We start from the raw sequence: 18,624 nt of genomic DNA, 5'->3' as shown, positions 1-18,624 counted from the left end.
TATGCCACCGTGTTTAGATCGGTAGCTGAGCCTTCATCCGTCTCGCCCAACGGCGACGATGCTTTTTCTGTGTCCACCCAGCCCTGTATCCAGCCCTGCAATTGGCGTCCAGCCGGACTGAATTGGCTTATTTGGCCGAGTTTGATTCAGCCAGCCTTCCCTGCTTTTATTAGCCAGCATGTTTCCGTAGTCGGGATTCGCCAGCCTAACATGCAGGTTGTGCTGTCTGTCTTACATCACTAGGGTCATGGCCCAGTATATGCACTACGCGTGCTCAGTATGTTACACTGGGCACCAGCCCTGCGCTAGGTAAGAGGCCTTCGAGAGGTAACAAGTATCCAAATGGGTGCGAAGAGGCTGCATTAAGTCACCATCAGAGGGATCCGAGTTCGTTCCGAGAGGCTTGTGGCTATACGAGCCGGGCGAAGCCAAAGAGAGACACAGGGGTAACACAAGACATGGGGTATACTAAAATGAGGACCTGGCAACAAAGAACAAAGACGGTGGACGCGATGACGCTAGGACTGCCTATGGTTGTTTATGGCTTGTCAAAGCTGAAAGTGGCGGTTCTTGTTGTTTCTGTCGAGGAGGCCGAGAGACGACTGAGAGAGGATCGAGATTGAGAGCAGACACCGAGTGAGGCCAGCTGATGGACAGGGAAAAGACTCCCTCACTCACGGCCTAGCGCGAACACATCTCAACCACGTATACAGAGAGCCTTGGGATCCGGTGTCAAGTTTTCGAAATCATCACCCTCATCACCATCCCTCCAACACAAGGCATCAGATCATCTTACAAACCATTCACTTCAAACAACTTCTCCTCCTCAAGAACCCCAAACCCTCTTCAAAATGAAGTTCTCTGCCATCACTGTCTTCGGCTTTCTCGCCGCTGGTGCCATCGCTGGTGGTGACGACTACAAAAAGTCTAACAAGTGCTCCAAGATCATCTGGGAGCCCGCGAGATGCAAGCCCATCCCCTACGGTGACAAGCGCGACGTGGAGGAGCGTGAGGCCGAGGCCGAGGCCGATTATGGCGACTACTCCTACCCGTCCAAGGTCTGCCACATGAAGTGCCCCGACAAGAAGGCCAAGTACACCAAGTACGGCTGGGACTATAGCTACGCTCGATACGAAGGCTCCTTCGACGTCTCTGTCGACTGCAAGAAGGGCGGCGACTACAAGGTCACTGGCGTTGTCGGCCCTTGTGAGCCTGGCAGCAAGGACGACTGCCTCACCGTCACCTACAAGGGCGGATACTGGCCTTCGGACAAGAAGATCTCGTACCTGGGCATCTACCCCTCGCCTTCCGGCCCCAAGTCCCTGAAGAAGCTCAACGCCAACGCCTACTGCTTCGGCGACAAGTGCACCATACCCTTCTCCGAGATTGGCGACCACGGTGATCTCTGCGGTGACAAGTACTACATTGCTATCGACGCCGGCCGCTGCCCTTCTGAGCCCTACGGTCAGAAGTCCGCCGACAAGATCTCCTTCGTCAAGCTTGAGATCGAGTGCATCGGCAAGAAGACGTGCCAGTCTTGGTGCTGCAAGACCGACTACTGAGCACATGACTATACGAAAAACAAAAAACAGCATTAATGACCGGCCGTTGATGGCGCTGGCATCATGTGGATATGAGAATGCAATGGAGATGGATGATCAGGACACTCTGTGGAAAAAAGTTTCTCTTCGACTATATTCATTTTGGTAGTTATTTGGGCGACGTCTCGGGATGTTGCATGTGAAATCAATCACGAATTGTAACCGAACTTGTTCAAGAATCTGAAAGCCTGCCTTCACTTTGTGAGATTTGACCCGGCGATGCCTCTGGGGAAAGTCTGCGCTACAATCCCACTGGATACTGTCACATTTTGGGTCATATTTTGGCTTCACCACAAAAGGCGTCTAGAGGCGGCAAGAGGTTAGATCCAGGGTTGGCTTTAATCCCAGACAGCTCTTTCAGCTCCGTCGGCTCCGTCTACTGGCGGAGGTTTCCACCCAATTGAGTACCCAACCTCGGCCTGTTTGCCTTGCATGGCGTAGCTGGGTATGGCGCCTGGAGAGTATTGATCAAGGCTTCTTTTCTGGACGCCATCCACCGTGGCAATGTGGTAGTGGCCTGGCCATTGCGATGGGCTTCTGGTCTACCCATGCTACGGCCGTGGCTTGCTACGTAGTCAATGTGGCGGCCGTGACCGTGCTAGCCAGGGACAACGCCAGGGGACCAAATGTGAACCGCAGGGGACTCGATGGTCTAGATTTAGTTTTGTGGAGAGGATTCGAGCCAATTGACTTTGACCATCAAGGTTGGACAAAGAGGCGACCTGTTGTGCTTTGGGAGCCTGAGAATCTCTCACAGTGTGATGGAAGTCTAGGCCTCTAGCCCTGTAGCCCTTTGATCGGACCCTGTCCACCTAGATGCTTTTTTGGGTTATTGACAAGGATATCTGATTTTGTTTAAAAAAAAAAAAAAAAAAAAAAAAAAAACCAATTGCCTTCGTTTTCTCTGAGCAGTATTGTAGGACAAAATCAGGAGGAGACTGACTACATGGTTAGGCACTGTGTATCGCGGGACGTTGATGGGGGGTGCAAGGTTGAAGAGAGCATATGAGCAAGTTCGCAACTCTTCCTCAGGTTGTAACCATTCCAACAGGGTTGGCCAGATGGTAGATAGATGCACATGGCCTAATTCGATGGAAAAACCACCCTGATGAAGTTAACAAAGCGCTCCGCTTCTTCGCTACCCCAGGGGGGTCAGGCCGTTCGGGTTGACGTTTCATACCCCCGGGGTTGATGATCGACACCCCGGTTTAAGCTTGTAGGCAATCCCCGCGAATCGAAATTCTGTGAGGCCAAGAGTCGTACTGCGAGACATGCCCTTGGACAACACCTTGCGAGAGTGAAAAGCCATAGTTATCCAGGTTGATGAGTGAACTAACGAGAGGTATCTTGAGGAATTGGTGCGCCACGGGCATGGTACGTGGGGTGGCTGCCACCCACCCCCAGGGGACCGAGTGCTTCAACCTAAGTTACGGCGAATATGAAAGAACGCGCCCCAGAAAAAAAGGAAAGATCTCTACCAGATAAAATTGCAAGATTGAACCGTACTGGAGTGCAGTTTGCTCCTGAGAAACTCTCATGCCTCAACTATGTCCTGTTCGTTACAGGCAGCTACACCCCCCCACGACGTTGCTGGGCCACTCGCCACGGAAAGCGCCATCTATTCTTCTATTCTATCCATCGAATTCCATTCCCCTGCAGGCCAAATGGTCACCAAACTCAATGTTGGCGGGTCCCCTGGTCATATAATCATGGCCGAGTTGAGTTCCTGCATTTCGCTCATTCCGTACACCCCAAACCTCGGTATGGTTGGATCGTGACTCGACACTCGCACCTTCATGGCCAGCTACATCGCTACGTACCACGTCGAAACTGCATCCTACCAACTCAATGCTTCTGTAAGAAGTCAAAATACCTTGGAGGTCCATGTTGTCACTGATTCAAGGTTGATGGAGGAATTGGTCCCTGCCCGTCTCATAGTAAATTCACCACACCAAGGGAATCAAACTTCACACACGATGAGGACAGGACCAAATTTCAAGAGTATGCCAACCAGGTTGAAAGAATCGTGCAGAAATGGATTGAATCCTGTCGAAACGAGCGCAACCCTTTTGAAGTGTCTCCAGCATCTATATAATCCTTTCCCCTGGTTCTGTTTCTGCCCGTCCTTCCTTCCCTCCATCCCATCCATGTAGACAAGTAGCAAGCATCATCTCTCCTGACTTTCATCAAATAATTCTGAAGAGTCATCAAGGTTCATCTAATTCATTAACCTCAACTGACTATCATCTTTGATAACACAACTACACACTCTCGCCAACAACAACTCATATTTGGCAGCTTCTGCTTGCAGTACTTCATCAAGCCGCCTTCAATCTCACTAAATACCCCACAAAAACACTCCTAACAATGGCCGCTAACATGTCGACTCCCAACGGAAATGACCTGCACAAGTGGACGGCGCTGGTAGAGGCTGGATTTGATGCCTGTTTCGGTCCAGAGTCGCATGACCATGGGGATGCTTTCGATATCTTTTCTCCTGACCATCCATCACTGGAAACCACGGAGTGTTTCCAAAACAACAACTCCGAACTAGGCTTTTCCCAGTATCTCGAGGACTCCTTGTTCTCCGAGCTCGAGATCCCATCTTGCGGCGAGCCCATTTCTCCCATCGAGCATGAGTTCACTTCAAGTGACAGCAACAAGGAGGGCTCAACAACTACAGCGAACTCTCCGAGTTCCCTGTTTTCCGTCGATACTCCGACGTCCCAGACTGAGCCTCAGCCTCAGCCCCAGCCTGGGGCCCAGCATCAGCCCCAGAGTCAAATGATCAACAATAACGATGCCGACTCCTCCTGTTCCGACCTCCAGGATCCTGTCTTCAATGTGAGCACTTCTCACGTTGAAGACAAACCTGACCACCAAACTCCGTCTCCCACTTTGGCTCCACAGACCCCCAAAGTTTTGCCTATTCGCCAGCCTCTGACCCTCCCCAAGCCTCTGGCACTTCCCCAGCCTTTGATTCTGCCAACACCTCTGTTGCAGACTCAAACTCAGGCTGGCACTCCTACAGCCACGGGAACCAAGCGAAAGGAGTCCCCAGTTGACCTTGAACTGGCCAACAAACCCAAGGCCAGCCGCGCGGGCAAGAAGTGTGTGCCCAAGTCATGCTGTCGCTGTAAGCGACGCAAGGCCAAGTGCATCAGGGACGGCAGTGGGGATTGCACATCCTGTGCCAAGGCAGGTCTGCCCTGCATCTGGGAGAATGTCGACCTCCGAGAGAAGTCGGCCGTCAGTGAGGTCCTGGAAACAAAGAGGATCGCCCACCACAAGGCGTACATTGCCGCAGCGGACCTTGTCGCCAAGTCTTATGGCTTTGTCCAAGAATCGGTCCCCCACGCCAATGTTTTCGACGGAGTCATTGCCTCACTCACAGAGAAGCGGAATGCCAACTCAGATACACTGATCCAGGCCATGCCAACCATCGCACGTTGCGTGGCCGCCATGGGACTGGTCATCACAATCGACCCGGCCCAGAGTGCACCAATCCCGCTTGTCAACCAGAGCTCGCACACCAAGCCACAGCTCAAGAAGCATCTTGACGCTTACGAGCGTGCTTCGGGAGATATGATCAACAACTTCCGCAAGGCCATTGTTGCCATGATGACGCCAATTAATGAGTGGCCAGAGGCACAGGCCTCAGAACGCATCGAACTGTGTGCCTTGGTACTCTCGTTCAACTTCGACAAGATTATCGAGTGGGGTGCCTCGAGCGATTGGGCACAGCAGCTGGTGGAGCAATGGGAGGCGAAGAACAACTAAGAAAGTTGATTATAGCAGCATAGACAGAAAGTCGTGGGCATTTGGTACGGAGTTTGGGAACTGTTTGCATATGATACCCTCAATGGACAGGAATGGGGAAAGGATAAAACATACAGGCCAGAAGCCAATAACAACGAGCATTGTTTTGTGATACTACTAAGAAGACGATTCATAGAAATTATGACTTGATTCAAATGTGCTTGTATTCTATCAATTCGCTTTCGTGATGCTATTCTCAATTGAGGACTTGCGACAAACTCTACGGACTTCTAGTGTAGTGCTGTGCTCACCATGGACATCTAACTCCAAAATAGCCCAACTTGAGGAGCCCAAGGTCGCATGCAGTAGCATCTCTTAGACCTTGGACTGCTGGTAGTTGCTCATTGCTTTTTGGCGTTCTTCTCGGCTGTCTTCTGGGCGATGATGCCGTCAATCCGCTTAAAGGATGGATAACCCTCAAAGAAGCAACCCAACTCCCACGCCCACCACACGCCACTGAACCTCTCCACACCGTGCTTCTTCAGGCGCCCGTCGAAGATGGAGCACTCGATGACATGGATGCCAATGACCGGCCAGAAGATGGTCTTGACGGTCCAGCGGAACCCCTCCGCGCCGCCAGGGAAGGCTGCCTCCAGGAGCGGCCACGCAGGGCTCCCCGGGACGACCCAGGGCAGCGACGCGGCGCAGCAGAAGTAGAAGATTACGGCGCCGAAGACGAACATGCCGAAGCCCTCGGGCCACTTGAAGGACGTGATGATGATGTCGCTCAGGCCGAGCGCCTCCCGCGCGGTGTGCGCCATCTCGATGATGCGGCCCTTGGCCTCAGCCCACCCGGCCAGCGGAGGCTCGAAGGGGACGGTGAAGTCGCCTCCGCGGGCGGTGATTTTCATGCCCTGGAAATCCAAGTCGCGCATCTCAGGCGATGAGGCGGCTCGGGCTGAGGCGCGCGCATAGTGTCGCAGGTAGTAGGTCAGCTCGCGCGTGTGATCCTTGTTCATGTGCGAGATGATGCGGGCTTTGTGGGGGGAGCTGGCGGCGTCCATGGTGGCGTAAAGGGGGCCTGTGGCGAGACTCGAGATGTGTGGAATTGAGGGCCAATCGGCGAATATCCCGAGGTTGAAGGTGTTGTGGGTGATGTTGCGGATAATCTTGAAGAGGCGGAGTTTGACCCAAGGGACGTTGAAAGTGGAGCTAATCGCCGACCCCGGCCTCCGAGTAGTTTCGGGAGACACACAATCCCGACGGATTCCGGCAAAGGAGCGGTCGCTTCACATGTGCCTTCGCATTGAGCCGGGCAAGGATGATGCTTGAAGACCGAATAGGCCTGTCGACATATTTGAAATACTAGAGAACGTCTTAGGGTATATTGCAACTCAACCCAGCCATCCATCCCTCCCAGTTCCTGAGCTCCGTTTGCCGTTACCCGCAGGCATTGCAACCCCAACCCCGTGACAAATGAAAACATTACCAGCTAGTCAGTTACGGTAAGGACCGAGAATTACGTTGAACAGTTGATTTTCTTTTCACCAAGCCAGCGCTAATCCTCCCACGCATCGGAAATCAAATAGGGACCCGTCAGGGCCATCAGGGGCTGAGCGGGCCTGGTTTTGGCGTGACAAGACTGCCCTCGTCGCCGTCCGAGTCTTCTACCTCCACTCGAGTTGTCGTTGTAGTCTTGACTCGGATACCAAGTCTGTCTCCCACGTGCGAAATCATGGAGAACCCAGAGAACCTGTGGCCTGCCTTGATCTGCGTCCACACATCGCCTCGGGCTTTGTCGCCAAGTTGCAGGTCCAGGTCCAGCTCTCTTTTCGTCGTCTTGCCCTTCGTCGAAGAGTAGTGTCCTTTGGAAGGCTTTCGTAAAACCGACGCCCCTCCTTTCGAATTGGTCTTGATCGGGGGCAGCGCCATGTGGTTGGAGGAACGGCTTAGGCTGCGACGGCTTGTGAAAGTCGGGATGGTGGTTGGAGCCGCGGGGACGAGGAGCTTCCAGATGCCCGGCGCACACGCTAGGATGATCAACGTAGAGACCTCGATGCCAGTCCAGATGAGCCGGTCGTCGTACTCCCAAGGTTGCTCCGCCGTGGACGTCTGTGTGACTACACATCGTAACCGCAGACCCGACATTGCTATCGCCAGGACGCCAAGAGCGAACATTACCCCAGCTCCCAACTTGACCTGTATCTGCATATTGAGTTGTCGTAGGAGCGGCAGGGGGAGAACCAAGACAATGGCGGTCTGACCGATATCGAAACCCAGTTTGAGATAGTAGAGTAGGTGGAGGTCGAGACATCGTTGATCATCAGATTCGAGCGACCATCCAAGCCACGAGAAACTGACTGGCGAGCACTGAAAGGTAAGGACGAAGACCATGACAAGAGTTGGAACCAGGATGAGCGCCAGGGTGGAATAGGCGACAATCTTAAATCGGGTGCCGGAAAATGTCTTCAAGTAGAAGAAAACGATGGAGGCCTTGGCGAGACCGATGCAAAACAATGCGAGCTTGTCCACAATGAAGAGGATCTATCCTAGGCGTTAGCGATTCATCCGAGTACCATAATCCTTCTCAAACGAACCTTCAACCCGTTGATCACGCCCTGTTCGCCCACCTGCGACGCGTCGACGTCGAAAACATTGTGATGCACTGTGAATGAAATTTAGCGATACTCGCAGGCAAGGAAGGCCTGGATAGCTCACCTATGTGGACACAAAGAATATATATCGTATAAAACACCTAGTCATTCGCATAAGTTAGCATTCCACAAAGTACATGCAGTTACTATTGACATACCCAGCAAGCAGACATTACGTAGTCGTCTCCCCGGACCCCCTCCAATGACCTCCAGCTTGAGAATAGTCGAAGCCAAGGGCAGATCCAGGCTGGAATCTCGGCCGCAAGTAGATAGTAGAATCGCTTTTCCCGTGTCTGGATTGGTTTGTCGCAGGCCTGGTATTGGACTTCGTTGACCCCTACACTCGTTAGTCTCCAGGATCGACTCTCCGTTCACGGAAAAGACGCACATAACCGATCTAGTACAGAGCAGTTTTGCAAGATGCAGTCCTGGGATCTGGCCCAGGATCCCTCTTCATTGCAAAAGTCCGCAAGAGTCGAGCCATCGACCGAGTCCCCCCCAGCCGCTGAAGAATAACATTGTACCTGAAAGAGTGAGTAACAGTGTGCAATCATACGAGCCAGATATCGCAGGGAAAAGGCATACCAGACAAGTTGGTAGTTCGTCAAGAACTTCTGTGATGTCGGTGATTTTGGTGTCAGTCGCGCCCGCAATGGTTATCGACAGAAAAACTGCCCAAAATGGTAGCCACATCACTCCGCACCATCCGAAAATATTATGGATTATCAGTAAACGAAAGGATACGCCCCGAGGAGGTGGAAGAACACAGTTCTTGGCTCGTTGGACATTCGGACTCAGTGCCAGCAGATCGTCGCGATGCAGTTGTAAAGATGGGGCCACGGGGAATATTTCTAAAGAGGATGTTGGGCATGAAAGCATAAGGGGTGTTCCAGAATGAGCATGGACGTTTGTGTGAGATCTCAAGACGGTGCTAGTGCTAGTTCTGGCGGTCACTGCAACGGTTGAACAGCGCATATCCTTGCTTCTACCGTCGGCAGTTTAATCGAGTCGACCAGGCTCCGAAGCGTGAGACCCATGCAAAAGAAGATCTGGCCTGCCAGCACCAGAGGCAGCGTGCCACAGCTTGGCACACAGAGCCTCCGTAATGTTGAAGAGTGGAGCGTGGTGGATGCCGTAGATCCTGGTGAATCCTGGCCACTGCGGCGTAGATGTCTTTGGTCACCGACTTTCACAGCGCGGGTACGGCTTGAACATCTGTACGATGGAAATTAAACGACGGGGCATCTTTGAACATGGGGCAGGAATGAAGCCGAGGCAGTTCGTGCATCTCTGGATGCATTGCGAAGGATGAAACAATGTCACACCCCATGCGTTCTTCGCGCGGCAAGATCGTGGGGTTCGGCCCAATCGCGGAGCTTCAACGTCCGCCTTGGGAAGTAAACCGGAGACAGCTCAAGGTCCATCTCGATTAGAGCGGCTGTCGCGAAGCGAGTTGAGGAGGGAGGGGAGCATGGGATTGGAACACTGGGCAGACCGCATCTTGCCATGTATCGTGCGACAAACCGGCCGCTAGTCGGGAGATCACCACATTCAAATGGGGTATATGTGCCACCACAAAGGCACCCATGCATAGAAATGATTAAGATGAAACCGCGGTTCCTGCAACAGCCTCAGCTGGAGGTACCAGCATTGTCGCCTCGCACGGTTCAGCTGGAAACCAAAGCGTTTGTTGTCTTCGCTCCAACGGAGCACCAGAGCTGAAAATACCGCTCGGTAGATGCATTACTTACCCTTCGTCCACGGAAGTCCTTGGGGCCGGGCTCGAGCGATGGGAGATGACCCCTTCAACGACCACGAGAAGGGAGATTGCATTGATCGCTGGTTGACTCAGACCGGACGATCCGTCAACAAGGTCAGCCATGAGAAGACAAGGGAGTCAACAGAGACTCCATATCTATTTCGGTTCTTTCTCTCCATGCATCTCTCCATGCAACCCCCCATATTGCGAGCCGCCCGAAGCACAGAAAATCCAGGACCCCAGAAGTGGAGGGATCCGGCAGTTCTGCGAAACGGGACATGGAACGCCTTGGAGATATTAAAAAGCGTGGATTGTCGTCTCGAATCGGGCGCTATCAACAAGCACCCGATCGTGGACCCACAGCATGCAGAAGGCCTGAAACGGCTCTCGAGCGTTAGGTAGCAAGGCCTTCCATGCTTCTATTTGGACAAATCGCCTGTTTCTAGCTTTTCTTCTTCAGCGACCAAGAGGTTAGCGTGAGAAGCCACCCGCATTCTCGGATCAACGAGTGTGCTAATAAGAGAGATCGCTAGCCGGTGCCTCAGCTCCCTCTGCCCGACTGTTTGGAGACTGAGCACCAAGCGGCGATCCGGCTATAGTGTCCACATTGGGGTACGCTGGGTCTTTAGTCGCGACTTGGAAGCCATATACTTGGAGATTTGCCTGCCTCAGCAGCGGTAACAGGCCAGCTTGGCACGGGTCGGAGCCGCAAGTTGGATGTGCAACCCAGGATGACCAAGGCCGAGTGACTGCAGGTGCTCGGTGCCTAATGAATGACTCACGAATGACGCAAGCCCCGCGCGCCTCTGAATGTCGATTAAAGATGTTTGCCTATGAAGATCAGCCGTGAGATGTGTTCCGAGGACGATAAATCCGTCACGTAATCCGGGCGATCGGGTGGAGCTCTGGAGCGGTTCACAGCCGGCTGGGCGGGGCCTCGGAGCTCCGAGCTCAGGCGAAGTTGCAAACTGAAGAGTATAAAGTCAGGTTGAAGGCATGAGCCCGGAGAAGTTGGCCCTGGAATGCGGGTTGGTTGCAAGAAGCTGGACTGTATGCAGAATGAGCCAGGGGTCAAGGCTACAGTTTGAGTTTTTTGCATGCGAGGTCTCAATTGAGGCGTTTTGGTGGAAAGCTTGGAGGAGGTCGAAGAAAGCAGCCGTGCGCGGGGTGCTAATAGCACTGTCTCCAGCGCGGCTGAGTCAGCAATTATGGACAATTCTACACGGCCATGTCCAAGCCGGCTCGGAGCTCCGCTCGGCTAAAGCGTGAATTAACGCGGGGGCAAAACTCTTCAGCCGACTTTATCAGATCAGATTGATAAAGAAATCCCTTTTCACTTGCTGAGGTCCCCTCCCGCCCCAGAACGCTCACCCTCAACCTTCGTAACTCCGAACCGCGTCTCCAGGCGCCAAAGCAGGCTCAAGCTCACGCGCTCAGCAGGCTCAGGCTCCGGCTAGCAAGCATGACCGACCGAAGTGAGACCCCGGACTCGGACGACGACCGACCCGGGTCGCGCAACAGCTCCGGCCAACCGCCCGCCCGCAAACGGCAGCGAGTCCGCCTGAGCTGCCTCGAATGCCGTCGCCGCAAGCTGTCGTGCGACCGGGGCTTCCCGTGCGAGCGCTGTATCAAGAGCGGCACGCCCGACCGGTGCAGCTACGAGTCCCGCAACGGCGAGGTCGTAAACGCCTCGTCCGGCGTGCCTCCGCCCTTCGCCCAGCTGGACTCCCGCCGCTTCGGCGTCGACCCGGCCATCGGCCTGTCTCCGCGGGACCCCGAGTATGCGCGCCAGGATCATGATCGCATCCGCCGCCTCGAGCTGGAGATTGCCCAGCTCAAGACCCAGCTGACCCGCCCTGGCGTCAACTTCGACGGGAGCACTGTCGCCGGCACCACCACCTCGCCCGTCACTCAGAAGGACGATGCCAACCCAGGTGAGCCGGATGCTTCGGTCCGTGAGGTCCACGAGTCCATCGAGGCCACCAACATGTCCGGGGAGAAGGGCGAGCTGCGCTTCTTCCGTGGACGCGGCTTCCGCACTCGCTACTTCGGCCCGCACAATGCCAGCATGGCCTTTGTCGAGTTGACTGGACTGTGCCCCTTTATGAAGGAAACCGCCGACGAGTGGCTTCGCCCCGTCATCCTTCATGATCGCAAGGACCGCAAGCGGCGTCAGTATGACCGCGAGCAAATCTTTGAGAAGCAAGATGCCGACCTGGAAGCTCTTCTCCCAACCAGGGAAGAAGCCGATGCTCTCGTCAATGTCTACCTTGAACAGTTTGAGCAAGTCCACCGCATCGTTCACATCCCTACGTTCCGCAAGGAGTACGACCAGTATTGGGACAATCCCGGCACCCCCAAGCGCTACGCAGCCTTCACTGCTCTCATCCTCTCCATGTTGGCAGTGGCCAGCTGCGTCCACACCCACGACCATCTGAAGTTCGTTGGCATGATGTCCAATGCCCGCCACTGGGCTGAGAAGTGGATCAAAGCCTGCGACAAGTGGTCCCAGAAACAGAGCCAGAAGCACCGCCGACTCATCCATTACCAAGTCGCATGTATGCTGTATCTTGGCAAGCGTGTCAACACTATCAAGAAGAAGCGATTCTGGACCGGATCCGGCGCCCTCATCCAGGATGGTATCGCAGTTGGCCTACATCGCGAGCCAAGTCACATGGCCGCCAAGATCACCGTCTTCCACCAGGAGATGCGTCGGCGCATCTGGGCAACTGTGCAAGAATTCGACATGCAGGCGTCGTTCGACCATGGTCTGCCTACTCTTGTCAGCCAGCTTCACTACGACACCAATGCGCCACGCAACCTCGAGGATGATGACTTTGATGAAAGCACAACGGTCCTACCTCCATCCAAGCCGGCCAAGGAATATACCTTCTCGTCGTTCCAAAACCTCGCAAGGCAGAGTTTGCTGTTGCGTTTGGAACTCAGTCGGCTTCTCACGGGCCCTTTGTCGGAAATCGACTATGATCAAGTCATCCGGTACACGAATGACTTGACACAAGAAATCGACTCTCTTCCTTCCTGGGATACCAACGCCACTAATACCAAGGGGATGAAGAACCCGATGATTGCCTACACATTGTTGCACGTCCAGCTCAGGCAGTACATCATTCCCCTCCACCAACCCTACCTCAAACTACGCAAGCAGAACTCCAAATACCAATACTCGGAGATCATCTACTATAATGCTGCTCGGGATGTCGTCCTTCTTCACGACAAACTCTACGATCAGGGCGTGCGTTCGCTGAATTTCCTTCGAGAGGACGCGCTTACCACCGCCATCAACCTCTGCAGCGTCACCATGCTGCAGCCGAGAGGCTCGACCAACATGATCATGATCAACTCCCACCACACCCTCAAGCTGATCGAGAAGTGTATTTCAATGAAGGAGGATCGTCTCCTCCGATGCGGCAACAATGAGCCGTGGGGATACTCCATCATGTGTGCCGCTCTCGGCCTACTCGAGGCCCATCTGGGCACCAAGGAGCCCGAAGTCGCAAAGTCCACGTCGGCTGAGCGCTTCGTCAACCTTCACTACCGCCTTTTGGCGAACCAAGAACCACCAGTTGCCGGAGAGCAACAGGGGCCGGGAGCACCGATCAACTCGGTGGGTGCGCCGGCGATTGGGCCGACTCCTAATATACCCTTGCACGATCGGCCAAAGGTAATGAACCTCGAGTTCCAGGGCAGGGCGTTTCCTAATATTGGTATCCAGTCTGTGCCGCCGTTCGCATATAACCCGGCGATGCCCGCCGCTCCGATCGATCCCAACCAGGCCCCATGGCTCATGGCTGGAGGAGATCAGACTCAGCCATTTAACCTAGATCCAAGCCTCGAGCTTCTCGGATTGAATCTGAATGAGATCTGGGGCGAGTCCTGGGAGCTTGGCTAATCTGCATCAAGACATACATATTAATAAGAATGTGGATTCTGTAAGCGTCATGAAGGATATAGGACTGTTGTGGTGTTTCTCTCTTTCTTTAGGGCGTTTTGGAGTGTTGGGGGATACCAGGTTACATCACGACTCAATCGCAACCACAGTCATAGAGTCTATGGCGGCTTGTGCCTTGGTTCTTCATTGTCTTTGAGAAGCAAAATCTATCTGTGGGTCTCAAAAAACAAGGGTCGCCAACTGACATCGTGCTCCAGTGCCAGCCAGTCTAACCTCAAAATCCCCCCCTTGTGCTGCAGCTAAAAGTTCCCCAACTCCACTGATGACCAGCATCTCCAAGGACCTGAACGTTCAAATCTCTTCCACTCCAGAATCTGATGCCTCCACCGGCTCCCGCTTGACGCATGACAAGATGGGATCTTCCTCGTATTGCTGACTTGTCTTGAGCTGGTAGATGTCGCGAGTGCAGTTGTGGACTTGGTGCCCAAGTGTCTCCAACGCTCTGAGCATACTGTCTCCACTCAACCCCGACGGGACGTTGAAAGTAGCGGCATTTCGGATGCGGGCCTGGTTGTCCTCTTCCAAGGCCGAGAGCCGTTGCTTAATATCCAGCATCTCTGCCAAAATTTGCCCGATATAGTTGTTGGCCGTGACGCTAGGCCGAGGGAGGTCTGCGATGCGCTTTCTGGTGCGTATTTCGGATTCCGCGACTTGGGCGGCGACTTGGGCGGTCAATTCCTGTTTTAGCCGCAGAAACATCATCCCCTGCTTGGCATCCTCGATCGGTGCAGCCCACGCTTCATTGGGCTTGGCAGCTTCAGGGGGCTCGGCAGTGTCCTTCGACTTCACACTACCAGCCGCGACAACATCTGTGCTGCTCTGATTGGTTTCGTCGGCCTCGGTGCCAATCGTGTTCTCTCTCTGCTCTCCCAAGACATTGGGTTCTCGGGCCAAGCTGGGGATGCTCTGTTCGGTTGCCTCATTGGCGGGTTCCTCCAAAACTGGGGGGTTGAGACCCTGGCAGGCCGTGTCTTGCTGCAAGTTCTTTTCACGGTCATCTGTGCCGGCGGATGACTCGGGAGGACTTAGGACCTCGGGAGGACTCAGAACTTCGGGAGTCAGCTGGGCCACGACATATCGACGGCGTCGCTTAGTTCGGAGGCTCATTCTTTGCCCAAGCGAGCCTCCGTCGGTGACAAGTGCGTGATGGGGTCGCTTTCGCTCGTTTGTAAAAACGACAGAGGGGGATGCACTGGAGGGTGCCTCACTGGAGGGTGCCGCACTGGAGGGTGTCGCAATGGAGGGTGTCGCAATGGACATTTTCGGAATATTGTTTTTCAATTCGCTGGGCGTCATACCAGCAGGCGTCTGGGCGGACCAGATGTCGGTATCGGGGAAGATGGTCTCGAGGGCTTCGATGACTCGGTTGCGGTTCTCGAGACGCTTCTTGCCGTAGATAGTACGGAATGCAATCCAGTATGCCCAGTTCCATCCTTCCTTGACGACAACCCGCCAGATGACATGGTTACTTGTGGTAGTTTGGCTTGAAGGCGTGAATTTGATGAAGGAAAGGATCTTGGCGAATCTGATCTTGGTGTAGTTGTCCCAGTTGTGGATGCCGTGGTTGAGGTAAATGTCCATGACAGCGTTGATGGGTTTTTGGTCAACTGGCTGATGGGAGAGGCTGATGGGAATCTCGAACTCGCGGCTGAGCGAGGCAACGGCATCGTTGATTGCCTCCGAGTAGGTGACGACGTTGGATTCTGCGATTGTCTTGGGGGGAGTGCCCGAGTTGACAGCAATGCTTGTCTCAGATGCGGTGTTGAACTCGGGTGTAGAGCTCAGCGTGGAGAGGATGCTTGACTCGACAGTCGAGGCTGCGTTGGATGCAGCGCTAGACTTGGGAGTGCCACTGGCCCGAGAAGGACTGCTAGCCTTAGGCACATCGACAACGATGGAAGTATCGTCGGCTTGAGGAGTGTTGTTGGTCTTTGGACGATGGACAACGATGGAAGTATCGTCGGCTTTGGGAGTGTTATTGGTCTTTGGAGTGTTGTTGGTCTTGGGAGTCTCATCGCCGTTGGGAGTGCTGTCGCCCTTTTTGTCGGCCTTGCAAGTTTTGCGAATCTTGCGAGGAGTGCTTGGCTGGAGAGCATCTACGTTCTCCGAGGAGTATCTCGACTTGTAGCTCCGCGAGGAGAGCCGTCTCGATGCACCCATGGTGACGAGGATTGATGAAAGATGAAAGGAGGTACAGATGATAAAGACTCCGTAGCGAGTTCGAATTCCTGCTGGAGGTGGCCTGCCGAGGGTGGCGCAGGAACTGGATGAGAGAGGTTTGGTGAAAGGGTAAAGGAAAGAAGGAGAGGAAATGGTGCGAGGTGAAGTGATGGATGTGCCTGAGGAAGCCTGCAGGCAACTGTCCGCGTTTGGGTGCTTGGGCTGTTTGGCAGCTGGCAATCGCCCGATGGGGAAATTTTGCAACCGTCGCGGTGAAGGGGCAGTGAGCATACAGTGAGAAGACAGTGAATGGTTGAATTTACTCTGTCTCAACCCAAACTGAGAGCGGCTCAAGTGATTGTCGATCGATTCTGAGTCAAAGCCTATATGAGTGACACCCACTCACCCGCTCCGTGTTACGTGCCTGCACATAACTCACAGGGCGGCCGTGTGACAACCCCGCGATGCTGGGGAGCAAACAGCAGTCTGCTGATCTATCAAGGTTCAGCTTGTTAATCGATTCCGTTGTTCGCCAGTTGCCAACATGGCAGCTCATTATTGGCGATGGACGCAATGACATCCATAACACGCATGGCTCCGCAGAAATAAATACACGTACGAGGTTCTAGTCAAGTGATCCGCACGCCTCGAGACGCCCCGTGTTGTGGTTACGTGCTGACGGTTGACTCCGTCACGAGTATTCCTGTCCACCACTCCTCGCAACATGGTTGCATTGAACGGGATGTACGAGTCCTCGGCTTTGTGATTCAAGACGATGCCGTAAAAATAAAACCCAGCACAAGGGGCCTCTTTTCACAAAACCCGAGCACCCATTATTCAAGGATCTACCCTTCATCGATTTAGTCAATATCACACTCCGAGCAGACAACAATAGCAACAAAAACAATATCACATCAATATCGCGATTATGAACGCCCACACAGAGCAGGGAAACCATACACCCAATGGAGGCAGGTACAACATCGAGTGTCCAAAGTGCCGTTTGAGGGTGCTCGAGGGCCAAAACGGTGCCGCGTTTGCGGCAAAAGGGTGTGGGACCGCAATCCAGGCATCAAGAACAGATTTCCTAATTCCCCATCACCAGAGCCAACTCCAGACCCCACGAAGAAGTCTGAACCTGCACCCAAGGAGCCTGAACCTGAACCAAAGAAGTGAAATTCGGGGGCTAATTTGCATCCGAATCCAAGGTACGTATACTAATACCAGGCAGGGTCAGCAGTCAGTAGCTACGAACTTGAACTGACAGTGGCGAGAGATGCAAAATGGCGACAGAAGCAACCTGCATCCCAAATTATCATTAACTGTCGATGGATTTTTTTTTTACCCAGCATTAAAAGGCAATAGCTATTTAAATAAGAGCACTGCTATTCGCACACATACAAGCCTACTATACGTACAATTGAAGAGTGTGCTGGAAGTCCCATCTCATTGAGTACCCCTTCAATTGCTACGTGTGAGCGAATTGTTCCTGGTTTCGTTGAAGACCGTCGGCATCACTCATTTCTTGCCTCATCACTGACCCATCCATTGCCTGCATTCATTGACGACGGCTCTAATCTTGGCCTGCATCCATTCACTGAACCATAGCTCTGCGATCCATTCTCTCGCTGCTCAGTTGACTCCTCACCCTCAACAAGGCCGGCCGTCAATAACCCACGAGTGCTCTCATTCTCTGCCTGCTCTTGACGCCGACGTAGTGAAAAGCTCCACCAAGGTGCGCCCCGTTTAGTCGCAAGAATGCCGATGATCTAGTTTTCAATGTTAGTCACTGTTTCCCGTGCTTAGTACGACCTCCATACCTGCATCAGACCAACTGCAGCCAGTACTGCAACCATCCCCCCGGCTGTTGCCTTGGTGGCGCTCTTCCAAGGTCCTCGACAAGGAAGAGTTCGACCATAGGTCTTCGCGCATGTGCTTGGAGCCGTCCCAGGGAAGGGATACGCACGATCTCTCACAGAGTTGAGTCCGCAGCAGTCGAAAGTATCCTGAATGACCCGGATGCCAGTGGCATCATGTGCGCGAAACATGGACATCCATGTTGTGTCAAGTTTGCAGTCAAGAGTTGACGAGGACACCACGTCTTCGAACAACAGCGTCGCAAGGATCGTGGCCACGAGACCTTGGAGGGTCTGGAGGATGAAGGGTGCGAGCTTGGCGAGGTGATTGGACGACGGTGAACTGCTGCGCAAGAGACGCTGGTGGAAAAGGGCATTGAAAAAGGCGCCGATTGGTAGTAGTATGACCAAAATGGAGGTGACGGGCGATATTGGGAGGGAGAGTGACGTGCTGTGCAAGTGAACCAAACTGGACCAAGATATTGTCAGTGGCGACGCAATTAGGGAGCGAGAAAGAAACCTACACAGCAACAACAACAAGCGCAATGCTGACCTGGAAATCCGTTAGCTAGGCATCCAAATCCATATTGTTGGGTGACGTACCAGCAAGTAGACGACAGCCAGGTTGAGCATCGTGTGAGGCTTCAGGGTGAGGCTCCCTGATAGGGCGGAGTCCGGCAGTACGTTAAGTGAGGTAGTGGGACGAAGAGGGAAAATAAAGACCGAGGAAGGACGAGAAGAGGGGTGCACTCTCGCGCTTTTATGACGTTTGAATATTCCCAGTCGCGAATCAGGCTGCGTTAGAGTGGCTCGACTCTATTGGTTCATTGGTGTGCACTGTGATGCGGGAGGCCGACCACAACAG

The 18,624-nt window shown here is 53.7% G+C and overlaps 8 protein-coding genes across 8 annotated transcripts; 3 read left to right on the top strand and 5 right to left on the bottom strand.

The window, feature by feature from the left end:
• Positions 1 to 851: 851 nt before the first annotated feature.
• On the top strand, positions 852 to 1,562 carry BGZ61DRAFT_528278 (uncharacterized protein; the record flags this gene model as incomplete). The annotated part of the gene is made up of 1 exon (XM_046253229.1): positions 852 to 1,562. The coding sequence occupies one exon, from the start codon at positions 852 to 854 to the stop codon at positions 1,560 to 1,562; it is 711 nt and encodes a 236-aa protein (XP_046109818.1).
• Positions 1,563 to 3,968: 2,406 nt separating this feature from the next.
• BGZ61DRAFT_473678 (uncharacterized protein) lies at positions 3,969 to 5,381 on the top strand (the record flags this gene model as incomplete). Its single annotated transcript, XM_046248485.1, has 1 exon — positions 3,969 to 5,381. The coding sequence occupies one exon, from the start codon at positions 3,969 to 3,971 to the stop codon at positions 5,379 to 5,381; it is 1,413 nt and encodes a 470-aa protein (XP_046109817.1).
• A 178-nt stretch (positions 5,382 to 5,559) lies between these two features.
• Positions 5,560 to 6,548, bottom strand: BGZ61DRAFT_443575 (uncharacterized protein). Its single transcript, XM_046244887.1, has one exon. It carries the CDS (start codon positions 6,422 to 6,424, stop codon positions 5,762 to 5,764), a length of 663 nt encoding a protein of 220 aa, XP_046109816.1. The 5' UTR covers positions 6,425 to 6,548; the 3' UTR covers positions 5,560 to 5,761.
• A 140-nt stretch (positions 6,549 to 6,688) lies between these two features.
• BGZ61DRAFT_133797 (uncharacterized protein) lies at positions 6,689 to 9,328 on the bottom strand. Its single transcript, XM_046237193.1, has 6 exons — positions 8,600 to 9,328; positions 8,403 to 8,538; positions 8,173 to 8,351; positions 8,079 to 8,115; positions 7,958 to 8,025; positions 6,689 to 7,904 (listed from the first exon to the last, which is right to left on the bottom strand). Exons 1-6 carry the CDS (start codon positions 8,987 to 8,989, stop codon positions 6,966 to 6,968), a joined length of 1,749 nt encoding a protein of 582 aa, XP_046109815.1. The 5' UTR covers positions 8,990 to 9,328; the 3' UTR covers positions 6,689 to 6,965.
• Positions 9,329 to 11,235: 1,907 nt separating this feature from the next.
• BGZ61DRAFT_528274 (uncharacterized protein) lies at positions 11,236 to 13,683 on the top strand (the record flags this gene model as incomplete). Its single annotated transcript, XM_046253228.1, has 1 exon — positions 11,236 to 13,683. One exon carries the CDS (start codon positions 11,236 to 11,238, stop codon positions 13,681 to 13,683), a length of 2,448 nt encoding a protein of 815 aa, XP_046109814.1.
• Positions 13,684 to 14,034: 351 nt separating this feature from the next.
• BGZ61DRAFT_473674 (uncharacterized protein) lies at positions 14,035 to 16,459 on the bottom strand (the record flags this gene model as incomplete). The annotated part of the gene is made up of 2 exons (XM_046248484.1): positions 14,035 to 16,242; positions 16,343 to 16,459. 2 exons carry the CDS (start codon positions 16,457 to 16,459, stop codon positions 14,035 to 14,037), a joined length of 2,325 nt encoding a protein of 774 aa, XP_046109813.1.
• A 118-nt stretch (positions 16,460 to 16,577) lies between these two features.
• On the bottom strand, positions 16,578 to 16,998 carry BGZ61DRAFT_443570 (uncharacterized protein). Its single transcript, XM_046244886.1, has one exon. The coding sequence runs from the start codon at positions 16,859 to 16,861 to the stop codon at positions 16,595 to 16,597; it is 267 nt and encodes an 88-aa protein (XP_046109812.1). The 5' UTR covers positions 16,862 to 16,998; the 3' UTR covers positions 16,578 to 16,594.
• A 419-nt stretch (positions 16,999 to 17,417) lies between these two features.
• On the bottom strand, positions 17,418 to 18,392 carry BGZ61DRAFT_528272 (uncharacterized protein; the record flags this gene model as incomplete). Its single annotated transcript, XM_046253227.1, has 4 exons — positions 17,418 to 17,672; positions 17,724 to 18,228; positions 18,284 to 18,312; positions 18,363 to 18,392. The coding sequence occupies 4 exons, from the start codon at positions 18,390 to 18,392 to the stop codon at positions 17,418 to 17,420; spliced, it is 819 nt and encodes a 272-aa protein (XP_046109811.1).
• Positions 18,393 to 18,624: the final 232 nt, after the last annotated feature.

The sequence above is a fragment of the Ilyonectria robusta genome (assembly GCF_021365365.1).
Source record: "Ilyonectria robusta strain PMI_751 chromosome Unknown BGZ61scaffold_3, whole genome shotgun sequence".
Classification (NCBI taxonomy): Eukaryota; Fungi; Ascomycota; class Sordariomycetes; order Hypocreales; family Nectriaceae; genus Ilyonectria; species Ilyonectria robusta.
Note: the sequence above shows the minus strand (reverse complement) of the source record. Positions and strands in the feature narration are given on the sequence as shown.